The sequence below is a fragment of the Zonotrichia leucophrys genome, chromosome 9, assembly GCF_028769735.1.
Source record: "Zonotrichia leucophrys gambelii isolate GWCS_2022_RI chromosome 9, RI_Zleu_2.0, whole genome shotgun sequence".
In the NCBI taxonomy this organism is placed as follows: Eukaryota; Metazoa; Chordata; class Aves; order Passeriformes; family Passerellidae; genus Zonotrichia; species Zonotrichia leucophrys.
In genome coordinates this window covers 8,485,615-8,498,864 of record NC_088179.1, presented here as the reverse complement: position 1 = coordinate 8,498,864, position 13,250 = coordinate 8,485,615, and the positions used below count along the sequence as shown (strand labels likewise).

At 42.0% G+C, this 13,250-nt stretch overlaps 1 protein-coding gene across 5 annotated transcripts in view; it reads right to left on the bottom strand.

Moving 5' to 3' along the window:
- Positions 1–7,515: 7,515 nt before the first annotated feature.
- Positions 7,516–13,250, bottom strand: part of ACSL3 (acyl-CoA synthetase long chain family member 3) — a 48,528-nt gene continuing 42,793 nt past the window's right edge. For 3 of the 5 annotated variants that reach the window (XM_064720815.1, XM_064720817.1, XM_064720816.1), the window contains exons 15-16: positions 11,718–11,875; positions 7,516–9,825 (exon numbers count right to left, since the gene is read on the bottom strand). In XM_064720815.1, coding sequence (XP_064576885.1) covers positions 9,662–9,825; positions 11,718–11,875 — 322 coding nt within the window. In that variant the 3' untranslated portion in view covers positions 7,516–9,661. Of the gene's footprint in view, positions 9,826–11,717; positions 11,876–12,075; positions 12,255–13,250 lie in introns of those variants that run through there. The other 2 variants (XR_010441352.1, XM_064720818.1) reach the window with 2 other exon arrangements.

Sequence of the window (13,250 nt, the reverse complement as noted above, 5' to 3'; positions counted from 1 at the left end):
GTTTGCTGATGTTCCCAGCAGTTGGGGACCCCCTGGCTGAGGTGGGTGCAGCTGCTCCAGCCCCAGCTCTGTAAACACCTCCAGAAATGACGCCTGCTCACACCAAAAAACTCCTGCACACAGCTGGAGGTACAAACTCCAGAATAAAACAGATGAAAGAAAGGGATAATGAAGAGGGTTAAAGCTTCAATATAGTTTAGAAAAAAAATTGACAAGACTTGTGTCAACTCAGTTAATACAGAAAGTCTTTTGCTGCAGCGAACACGTGCTTCCGATTTTAAAAATGATTTATAAATTAGGAGTAAGATACCAGATGTGGAGATGATGCAAGCATTTGAGATGCATCAATCTTTAAAACTATTTCTCTCTGAAAACTATGAGAAAGGTCTTGGCAGCAAAATCAAAACGTTTTTTAAAAAGGGTGAAAGGATACTAATTGTTTATTAAGGGGAGCTGGGAAAAAAACCAAAGCAGGACTGTAGACCAGTGGAAGCTGGGTGTAATATTCTGCAGCCTCTGCTGAAGGTTACCACAGCGTCTTTCACTGTATAAAGTCAGTTTTTAGGGGGAATGAGATCAGCCCAGGGGCTGCTGTGGGGAGGAAAGGCTCCGTTTGCCCGGTGGGGTTTGTGCAGGCCCTGCATGGGGCGGGCGGCTCTGCCCTGCCCGGTCACAGCCCTGCTGTACCAGGGCTGAACGGCGGGAGGGAGCTGGGGCAGAGAGCACCCGCTGCCGGGTCTACCATGGCACTGCCAGTGCTCCCCATGGTACTGCCAGCGCTGCCATGGCACTGCCAGCACTACCATGGCACCACCAGTGCTACCCATGGCACTGCCGGTGCTCCCCATGGCACTGCCAGTGCTCCCCATGGCACAGCCAGTGCTACCCATGCAACCACCAGTGCTCCCCATGGCACCACCAGTGCTACCCATGCAACCACCAGTGCTCCCCATGGCACCACCAGTGCTCCCCATGGCACATCCAATGCTCCCATGGCACTGCCAGCGCTCCCCACTTCACTGTCAGCACTCCCATGGCACTGCCAGTGCTCCCCATGGCACATCAAATGATCCCATGGCACTGCCAGCGCTCCCCATGGCATCACCAGTGCTACCCATGGCACTGCCAGTGCTCCCCATGGCACTGCCAGTGCTCCCCACTTCACTGTTAGCACTCCTATGGCACTGCCAGTGCTCCCCATGGCACTGCCAGTGCTCCCCACTTCATTGTCAGCACTGCCAGTGCTCCCCATGGCACATCCAATGCTCCCATGGCACTGCCAGCACTCCCCATGGCATTGGCAGACAAGGGGGAGCAGCCAGAGACTCCCACAGGTACAGGCAGAAGAGAGCATGGAAGAGAAGGAACCACACAATTCTTTAAAGAGGTCTCACTTAAACCAAAATCTGAGAGAAGCCAGAGCTTGGCTGCAAGCTCAGCCCTGAGAGGGGAGGAAGATGTGGAATGGTGTCAGCATGTGTTCCTAAAGAGACTTTCCAAGGCTTTGCTGCACTGAATCAGCACAGGATTCTTCAAACCACAATGGGCTAGAAGTTTCTATCACAATAAAGCTGTTCTGAGTACTACTGGAGCTTCCTTGAAAAAGTAAACAAACAAACAGATGGAAATAATTATAATTTGAATACTTGGAATTGCTGGAGCGCTGCTTTCAAGTGTCCCAAATTGGTTTGGGCCCTAAAAACCCATCCAAACTTTTTCTGGCTAAATCTAGAAAAGAGAAAAAAAAATGAAAATGAATAAATAAACCCCTCCTGGCACAAACAGGTGGGAGGTTCCTGGGCTCTGGCCCACCCAGCACACACTCCATGGAACCCTGAGGCACAGCCTGGCACCCTGGGCACCCCCACCCTCAGGGAGAGACAGGCCCTTGGAGTGGCACAGCCAGGGAATGCCCAGCAGTTCAGGTACTGAGCAGGCATTTCCTGGGGCACACTAGGGCCAGGACCATGGTCCAGCAAAGGAGAGGGGCAGCCAGTGCCCCCAGCACAGAGGGGATGGAGAAGGGGTGAAGGGGCAGCATCCTGGCACCAGGAGTGCATCCCATGGCCAGTTAAACAGTCAGATAGCACATGGCAGATCAGAACCTTGTTTAATTTTAACTATGAAATATTTAGACTAATGGAAAAAGACAGGTGTCAGAATAATGTCATTTTTTTCTCTTTTCCTTTTTTTTAAACCAGGTTTTCCATTTCCCACTGAACTGGGGCTGCTACAGACCAGCAGCACTGACTGCTCACAGATCCTCAAGCCAGAGGCAGAGGACAGCAAACCTTTGTTTTCATGGCAGGTATTTCTCAAATAGAATTCTTTCTCTCCACCAAATTAGCTCACCTGGTTCCACCAGGAGCACAAAGACAGGGTGGGTACTCACCTGCACAGTCCCTGAGCACAGGCTGCTGCAGGGGACACCTGGCAGGCACAGCCTCCCTGTCCCAGCATTTCAGGAAAAATCCTACCTAGAAATCTCTGCCAGTCAAGACTTACAGAGAGCTTCATGCCCCCTGTGGAAGCAATCCATTTTATCTACATCCTTTTGTAAATTCTGTAAAATAATATAAAAAGATAAACCATCAGTTATGGGGAAAAAAGCACAGCAGAAAGATCTGGTCAGCCCATGGTATAATGAAAAGTTACTGGTAGAAAATAAAAGTGAGAGAAGGAAATGGAAAAATGGTTTAAAACCAAGTATCCCTTAGTAGCACTGGGAAAAAATCTAGGGAAAGTCCCAAATTTCAACTATTTATGAAAACAGGAGGAAAATTACTGTAAAACACACACTTCCCATCAGCAACATGCTGCCCTCAACCAGCCCTGTCACCTGCCAGTCCTGGAAAACTTCAGATAAGCTCAGAAAACCTCCATAGCTAAGCACATGGAGGAATAACTATATGGGAGATACTTTCAAAGAGATACTTCAGAAGTTTATCAAGACTTCAAATAAAAATGAAAGAAATGTCTGATGGAAGTTTTAGCACATTTCACTTACAACATCCTCGGAGAGACATCAAACAGTTCAACAGAAACCACCTCCCCACAAAGCTCCATTCTGCACTACGAAGGGACAGCCCAAATCCTTCTGACCCTAAATTGCCCTGTTGCAGGTCACCCACACCATGTTTGCCTGTCAGCCTGGCAGTGCAGAGGCACAGGCACACATCCCACTGGAGCTGCACTCAACCAGCAACTTTCCAATCCATTTTGATACAGAAATTACTCATGAAAAGTCTCCCTTTTTTTGCTTCTCCTATTGTTTTACAGCTCCTATGCAGCTTTGGCAAGCAGGGGAGGGAAGAGGATGTGATGCTGAACAGGTCACATTGCTCATTGGCATTCTCAGCCCTCCTGCTAATTGTGTTACACTGCTTTAGCTGGAACAGTCCTGAATTGCAACAAAATTGAGCATAATCACCTCATTTCCAAGAAACCTGGCAGAAATACCTAGTGAAAGTGTGTGAGATCCAGAGAACTGATGAAACATAAAATGCTTAATGAGTTTTAGTAAATAGCTTCCTTACAGCTTGTTAAACATCCACAGCCTATCTTCCAACTACATTGCATAACAGGAACTTTCCAAACCATTCTTTAGCCTTGTAAGCTATATGTTCAAGATTTAAAAATAACTATGCAAATATGGTACTAGAAAATGTACCAAAAATAGTTTGCTGAAAAAATCCCAATACAGATCTTATTTCAAAAAAACTGAACTGTATCTGACCAGCACTATTAAGATAACTACAATGAATTTTACTGGAATTAGACAGTTTCATTTGCTATCAATAATTTCATATTTCAAAATGATGCTTCTTTTTCTCTTAACATCTCTAGGAACCTAAACTAGCAGAAACTCAATGTAAATTCACTTTATGTAAGGAAACTCACTCAATGTAAGGGCCTACATCAAAATCTCACCGTTTCAGAGGAATAAAGGTCATTGCCAAACACTACTGATTGCACATCAATGGGAAGCCATATAAACTTTTCCATTGAGGTTTAACTCTTACATTCATAAAGTTCTCTCCCAATTATCTGCAAATAATTACCAAAACAAAAACCAACCAACCTACCCAACCTTGCTACCACTAGAAGGCATGGCAGTTCCAGAGACAGAAATAAAAACACACTTGTAATGCAGTGGGAAAGGGTACAGTGGAATACATGGAAATTCAGGAGTAAGGCATTCAAATATGTACATGGTTTTTCCTGCTGTTGCACTTGGCAAGGCTGAGCACCCCTGAAGTCTGATATCAAACATCTTTTTGACATTTCATGCATGACAGGCTGCTTGTATCCTTTTGGGTACATGTTCTCCCAGGAAACTGAACCCACCCAGCTCCCAACAGGGCAGCAGAGTTTGCTTTTCTGCCAACCACCTTGTACTGGGGAGCAGGCAGCATTTGGGGGTGCCCACCCAGGAGCACATGCAGATGGAAGTGCCCTGAAGGCCAGCCTTGTGCAAGGCCTTTGGCTAAAGCCCAGCCTTGTTTGCACATAAAGCAGGAATTAAAGGCTGAAGCCAGTCTACATAACGAAATCTTACGAATTCAAATCATGGAGACACTACTAGCTAAAAGCCACAGGTATCTATTTTAATTGTAGCTAGAGTATAGAAAATACCCGGCAACACTCTGAAATGTCCAGCCATGCACAGCTGCTGTCCCTCCAGCCCCACAGCTGAATCCATTTAAAGTATTACAATTATTTTTTCAAAAATTACTCACCTTTTCAACTCTTTGAGTACACCCTCTTCCTGCCGTCACCCTGGATTTTTGTAGACAATAATAGCAACTCAGGTTTACAATGTTTTTATTTGTATTTTTATTGTATCTATTTTGGATCCCCGTGCCTCTGTAATGGCTACATTAACATATTTTCTGATATGGTTACATTTACCCTTCCTGAAATTAGTTGCTATTATAAATACCTATTATAATCGTTGTGAACTTATTTCTTCTTTACTAAAGAGACCCCTAACAGCATTTTATCAGCTATAAATGTCTAACAAAAAAAAGAACAAAAAGTCACTTACAGCAAATCACATTATCCCAAATAATTTGAAATAAGTTTTCAGTCTTAAAACCCTCCAGTATTTTTGAAAGAAAAAAAATAACTGCTTTGGATATAACTGAATCTAGAGGAAGCTGAAGCCTTCTCATGGCTGGTTAAAGGGATAAACAAAAATATCAGCTACACAGCAAGGAGGGTTTGACATTTTGTCAGCACTATGACTGACCCTGGGCATTTGGGGAACCTGTAAATAGAGACACAAAAAAGGTAAAAGAGGCTTCTGCTTAGATGCCTCCAGGCTGGACTGTCACCAGCAATGGTTTGTGAGCTTGTAACCAAAATTTGAAATTTAAGTGCTCAAGATCTCCTTAGAAGTCCAATTGCAAGCATCTAGTATCTGACCCTGCAACACACAAACTTAAGGGAAATTACACACTAAATAAAAGTCCCAGCACACTTGGATAGGAAAAAAAAGTCATAAGCCTACAGCTTACATCAGGCATACCCACAGCCAGTGCTTTTGAAACCAGGCCATATGCAAATAAAAATTGGCCAAACACTATTAATTTTCCTGCAGTGAAAATCCACACTAACCTGGGTGATTTCTGCTCCTGCATTCAGTCCAAAATGGTCACATATATTTGAAACATTTGACAATAATGAACACATTTCTGTATTATCAACTCTGTACCACTGAAAAAATTGTATATACAGGACCAAATTTGTGAAATTAATTTTATTTTTGAAACATGATATCCAATTACAAATAAATAAGTCATACAATATAACTCAAATAGGGTATACAATGTTCAGGCAGTTCATAGTAACAACCAAGATCACATTGAAAATGAGTTTACATTAAATAACCCATTATAACAATATACAATTGGTCATTCAATTCATGTTCAGCCTGGTCCAAGGTGTAGGCAAGTTGAAAATTGTTCCTCTTACCAGTAAAGAAACAGATGTACACTATTTTATACCAAGTCCAAAACAGTTAATACACCACAGTAATAAAAATTAAAAATGCTGCATTGCATCACCTAAATGTAGTTTTAGTACAGAATAAAAAGGTTGTGAATTTTAGCAGGACAAAGGTTATTGCAAAGGAGTTTTATGTCCTATAGCAATTTCTGCATACACTTACCAGCTTTACAGGCCGTTCCTAATGCAGGGTTTGGATTCCACACCCTTCCCTGCATCTGTGTGTAAAGCAGTGGGATGTAGGACCTGTTATGTTCTTAGCTCCAGTCACACATTGCTGTCACTGCCATTCCAGCAGGATATTTCCCTGCTCAGCTGCAGCTCCCCTCTGAGGTGTGCTCCTGCCTCTAGGGGACCTGCAGCAGCAGCAAACTCACTATTCTGACATGTAACTTTTGAATTTCTCACCTACCCAGAAATCCTATGCTCTGTAAAGAACACTTAGATCTAGATTGAATGATAGCCTGAAGTCCTGAAAATGTTTTAAAGAATTGTGAAATTTAAAGGATAGTCACAGCATCCCTGGAATTTCTTGGTCAACCATTTTAATAAATGAAATACATCAATTTTCACAAGAGAGTAAGTAGTTACAATTTTCAAGGATTCAGAGACCTGATAAGTTTTTATTTACAAAAGTTTTGTTAAAAATCCCCCTCTTTTGGGGGCCCTTCAGGTGAGGTATACGCCCCTTGCTCTTAGATTGAACTCAGATTGTTTAAAGTTACAGTTCTTTCCGTCGCAGATCCCCCCTGTGACAGAGACCATTCCTCCCAAACACCTCTCAGCTCTGCACAGCTGCCCTCAGCCCCTGGGACACTGCAGTGCATTCCAGCAGGTACCTTTGTACTTTCGTTCTTGTTACTCAGGCATGGGAAGACATACACAAAAAACAAAAAAAAAATTAAAAATTATGGAGGAGATTGCCAGCTGGGAAGCAGTGCATCTCTGCAGGGCTGGAACAAACCCCTCCAAAGCTGTCCTTGTGCTCAGCAAAGCAGGAGTGGCAGCCAGAGGAGCAGGGGAGGGATGGAGGGAGCCCCACAGCTGAGCTCAGCCTGAGTGACCGTCCCAGCCCCAGCACCTCCAGCACAGGCAGCCTCAGTGGGACACGGAGACACTCACAACCCAGCAGGAGTGGAGTTTCTCTTCTGCTATAAATCAAAAGAAAAAGCCCCACACTCATCACAAAGATTTTTTAAAGTCTATCTCCAGCACTGAGACAGAACTTAATGAACTGCTTTGTTTTCACATTCTGTAGAAGAAATAAATGTCCACAATGAATCTGAATGCTTAATGAAAGAGAAACTATATATACCATATCAATTTTAAACATAAAAAAACCCCTGAACTGTAAAATCAAATGCACAGTTAGACAGCAACCCCATCTTGTGACTGGACTAGAAAAAAGGAAAATAAAACTATTTCCAAACCATTTTAAAAGTTTCCTTTATGCAATTTCTCAAAAGGGGATTTAAACCCTTAGCAGAACAAAATACTAACTTCAGATTTGTTTAACCAAACGCAGATTTATTTTCTTAAATCTGCTGCACAATGCACCAAGTGATATACATAGTACTTCAGCAATTTATTATTTTTCACTAAAAAATCACAAAAATATTTGAACAATGTACAGTCTGTGCTGAGTTCTATTTAAGAACCTGTTGATGGAGCACAGATAGAAATTTAAGTGTTAGTAATGTCTAATACATGGTGTGACACTTCCCTACAGCCTTGGCAATTTTTCCACATTTGGATTCTTCAGTCATTTTTCAACATTGTCTTATCTCTATTTGTCGTAAGGTTTTTCATTCATGATCTGGATATCTAAAGGCAGTAATCTCAAAAACATGGTTCTGATTTCTTTTTGTTGCTTCTATTTTCATTTGATTACTTACACCAAATTTACCAAATGTTAACAGTTTGTCATGGACAGCAGCAGGGGAAATCCATAATTAGCACAAACCACCTCAATCATTTCATCAGGGAACCTGCTTGATAGCCTTCAACTCCTATGAATCTGCTTTCTATAGTCAATGGAGAGCATTAATTAAAACAATAGAGGTTTATAAAATGAGAATTTGCACATCAAACACCTCCCCAGACCTCATGTCACAAAGACAATCAGCAGGAACTCCCTCTCCCAAACCAAGTTTCAGCATGGCCATGTGCTACCATAGCAGGGCACTAAGTAAGCATCAGGACCTTGAGTTTTAGTACTACAAGTAAAGGATACACAAGAGAGTAATCTCCAAATTAAAACCATTTTAGTATTTGCTTCATCACAAAGTTGACTAATGTATGCCTTTTCACATTCTCATGTAACCCTGAATATTCTTTCCAGAAATATTTTGAAAATAAAATTCACATCTGAAACAAATCTGAATGCTCTTACTCAAGATGAAAAGAGCCCCCATATTTTTTCAAACAATATCCATGAATCTCTATTGAAACAGAAATTGACTCTTTCCCAAAGCAAGAATTAGATGTAACAAACCAAGCAACATAAATAACTCTGGCTGACAAATGCTTCAAATATCTGTTTTTAAAGCAAAAAGTACAACACAAAAGAACAGAGAATCAAAGGGAGATTTTTAATGGCACAAAGGGCAGCTAGGCACTGTGTGAGCTGAGAACATAACTGTCATTATGACTTTAAAAATCCCCCCAGGAAGATTTGGGTTGCAGCTAGGGCAGAGCAGGGGTCTTGCCAAACCTTAATAAACAACAAAAGAGGAAATCCACTGTAATGTCCAGACCTAATGAGAAAAGACAAAGGTTGCTACAGTCCCTCTGTTAAAAGGACACAGTCAAGCTTGTAAAGTATAAGGTGAAATTAATGATGAGAGCTCATATTAGCACTACACAATTCAGCTCTGGATGAAATGGTCACGAGCTATTTAAAAAAGGAGTTTCTGTATCTGAGAGATTATTCCTAGGTTGAACTTCTGCTGTGTTAATAGCATCTTCTGTATTAAAGGAGCTTTAACTAACACCTGCAAGAGTACCTGCCTTGAGGCAGAGCTGTGCCACCACCATCCTTCCATTTTCACATAAAAATAAAAGTAACCATTAGGCACATATTGAAGGTGCATTACACAAGCTGGAATGTCAAACATTTTCTCCCTCAGATTTACACAGAAAAATAGCACAGCAGCAAATAACCTGGTCCTCTGTTCAACAATTACCTTGTTACAAGCATTTGCAATGTGCATAATGTCACAACATCAATACCTTCTTATCTTTAAATAATTAGGTAGAAAAAGGCCCCCAGTATAACCATTTCTTATATAGCCAAGTTCTCTCTATATACATCCAAATTTTAAAGATACAAATAAAACATTATACAGGATTTATAAATGTTTAAAAACTTGAGGCTTCAGAATCATGGTTTCCCAAATAGACCTGGGAAAATCCACAGACTGACAAGGTGGCAGAGAAAACTGGAGAAAAGGAGACACCCAAATTTGCTGCCATAACATTTTACCAAACTCGCCAGTCATCGTGGTGTGTCATTAGATGTCATTAGAAAGAGCAGTTTGCGCTGGGAATGAGGAGTGGTGGTTTTGTGTGTTGATCTCAAGTGTCGGGTTGAGACAGGCAATTCAAGTATTTGCTGTTGGGTCCAGCTGGGCAGAGCAGCAGCGGGCAGGGGCTATTTGATGTTGGTGCCGTACATGCGCTCAATGTCCGGCTGGTAGAACGCCGTCAGCTCCTTGCGCTTCAGCTTGAACGCGTCCGTCACCAGACCAGTCTCTGGGGTCCAGGGATCCGGGCTCAAACGGATCTTCACTGGGATTTCAAACTTCTCCAGGTTTGCTGTGGAAAGAAACATTTTTAATACAGAACCTAAATGGAGCTGTTTTCCTGAAGTTAAGCACAAAAGGAGAAACCATGTTCTCACACAGGTGACCTGAATGAAGAAGTGCCCCTCCAACTCCCCACGGTTGGTTTGGCCACCTCTGGGGTCACAAGCAGAAGGACACAATCTGCTAGTACTTGTTTGTCCAATTTCCACAGAAATACTGGAATAAAGCCCAGCTGTTCAGGTATCTATGCAGCTCCCTAACTTCCATGCACTTCCTCAGTGCATGGAAATGATATCCTCAAAACAAACTCTGATGGAATTCAGGACATCCCTCTGTCTGTCTTGGATGGCTCAAACCCCTGCCAGGGAGCTCAGAGACCTTGGCACAGAGACCAGGACACCTGTGACTTTGATTATGATCCAAGGAAAAAATTACCAATTTTATATGAGGATCTGCAAGCCACGAAAGCCTAGTTAGTTTGTCACGGAGGTGAAAAATAGATTTTTGGAGTTTTTAGAATGGTGGTTCAGGAGGCAAGATAGAGGAATCTGGGTGTGTCCAGCCTTTCTCCTTCTTCTTGGCCTCCACTTTCTACTGTGATGCTGGCACTTTTGGATTGGTTTAAGGTAGAATCCCACTGTCTAACACAGGTAATAGGTATTGGGAAGTTAATGTAAATATTGTTCATGTAGTTTTTAGTATAAAAGATTAGATCGCCCAAGGGCAGCCAGTGTTCCTCTTTCTGACCTGCTGAATGGACCTCAGCAGGCCAGAGAAAGAATAAACAACTTTGAGAACGAAAACAGAAGAGTTCTGACTCCTTCTTCAACTGCCAGGCTGGGAAAAGAGACTTTCTAACACATCTCAGGGTCACTCTGGCCAGCAGAAGGCCCGAGAAAACTCTATCAGCACCACGGTACTCATCATCTGGAGAGAAAATCTTAAAATCCATACTCTTAGGTTAGAAAAAATGGGGGAGTTTGTTTTTTCCTCATAGTTCTAAATTGATCAAGGGAATTCAGTTCATATGGGAGCTCTTCCCTGTACTGAAAGAGAGCAGTGCTCTCCATGTTACACCTTCAGCACAAAACACTACCATCTGCAACAATTTCTGCTGTGGCTTCAGATATGAGAAAAGAAAATAACTAAGAAAAGTAGCCAACAGATAGCAATAATAAAAAATACTCTCCTTTAAAGCTGAATTTCAAAAATATACACAAATGTGTATTTATCATGTGCAACCTGCCATTTTTAGATTTTCCTGCCTCTTTTTCTCCCTTTGGCATTAGATTACTAGATTTGGGTTTTCAGGGGTTTTTTTGCAATTTGTCACTAAAATCCATAGTATTTAAAGGTAAAGCCTGTGATACCAACATGAAAACCAAAACCAAATATAAAATAACATCAAAAGCATTGAATCCAATACTACCTTTCATCAAACCTTTTAAAAGTACTTAATTCTGATTAGAACAATGTTATACAAAAAACGAAAACAAGTTTTACATCAGACCAGCATGTGAGACTGCCTCATACCTAATATGCACATTATGATTATGGATCTATAGTTGGCCCACACTGGTTTTGGACCAGCAGCAAAGCCAACAAGATACTACAGGACATCTTAAAGAACACACATACACACATATATACAGAGAACTGTACTTGTAAAGCTTCACTGGTTTTACATTCTTTCCTCAGCTATGGGCCACACTAAAAGAAGCTTCATGAGACAAAAGAACTGACCCAATTAATCTTTTGTTGTTGGGGACTTTTGTTTTCAAATCTCACTTCATACAGGTTCAATGAAATATACACACACAAGGAAATATTTTAGGGCCTATGTTTACCTATTTTACAGACATAGCAGTCTGCAAGATTGATACCATCTACCCAGGCACTCACCTGCCACAGCAGCCTCAGCTAGCACCTTCAGAACCTCTTTTTCCATCTCAGGACTGTTACAGATCTCTTCCCAGGTTCCTTTAAATCCTTTTTTTCGGGCTAGTTCTGCGAGCTCCTTTTGATTTGGCACAACAAATCCAATGACATAAGAATGGAAACTGAGAAGCACAATGTACTTTAGTATGAATTTGGCAAAGTAAACAACTCTTCAAAAACAATATTTCAAGCTGGGGGTTTTACACTTCACACAGAGATATTGCTCTTAACAGCTGGCTTTTGTTCACCTGATAATCCTTCTGAAATAGTACACAAATTACCTCTGCCTGCTTAAATGTAAGTAGAAAGAGAAGCTACTTACCTTACAGTAACTGGATTGCTTCAAGGTGTGCTGTCCATATGCATATTCCACTGTGTCTCTGCCCAAAGCTTTGGGAAGCAGCACCCACACGATGCCTCTGCTCATGTTTGGCAGCCCGGAATGGAGCCTGGGGTGAGGCCTCCCTACCTCAGTTTCCTCTCAACTGCAGAGTCCAGTTACTGTAGAGGAGCAGAGGACTGCAGTGAAGAGGGGTTGGACAGCAGGTTGTGGAATGAGCATATGCACAACACATCTCAAAGGATGCCTGCTTCTGTAAGGGAAGTGACTTCTCTTTCTCTTTCCAGTGATTGTCCATACACTCACTCTGCTGTTGGCACTCTTTGACTGCTCCTGACATGCCAAAGCACAGGAAGATGTGATCTCTAAGTCCTTGGGCCCTGAAGCACAATTCACTCTGAAGTAGGTATTCAAAGCTTTTCTGATGGTGCAAAGTTTAGGTAAAATGTGCACAGAACCTCACACAGCAGCTTGACACATTCTAACAAAGCAGATCATAGAGTCAGAGTTGAAAGTGATCTCAGAAGAGCTCCTAATCAATTCACCTGCCCTGAAGCAGGGTCAGATACATCAAAGAGATGTTTGTCTATATCTTGCTTAAACATCAGCAAGCACTAATGCCAACACTTCATCATTCATAGCATGGATAAGCTGCAGCTGATGGCAACTCCTGACTCTTCCTCTTTGAAATTTACCTCACAAGTGTCAGATGTCCCCCTCTTTTCCACAGAAGCTATTTATTCATCTACAGATTTTCCTTGTCACCTTTTTAATCTTGTTTCCTTTTCTAAGTTTATTTAGACATATCAGCAGTGCCCTTTCCTCCAAATTCAGGCCATCACAGGTCTCTGCCCAGACATTGCCATTTTTTTCTGGATTCCTTTCATGAGGTCAATCTCTTCAGATGGGCTACATGTGGAACTCAGACCCCTTAATACTTGTTAGAGCAGAGAGATCATTGTGCATTTTGTAGGCAATACATCTGGTTATGCCTTTTACCTTCTTATAACAGTATGGCACTTGTGGACTCATGTCAGCTCCTACAGAATTGCTACCAGCTGGTGGTTCTCACTCTTAACTTATGCAGTTTATTTAGCTGTAAGTATAATCTACAACTCCTCTCTTTCAACTTACTGCTATTTTCAAGCAAATCTCCA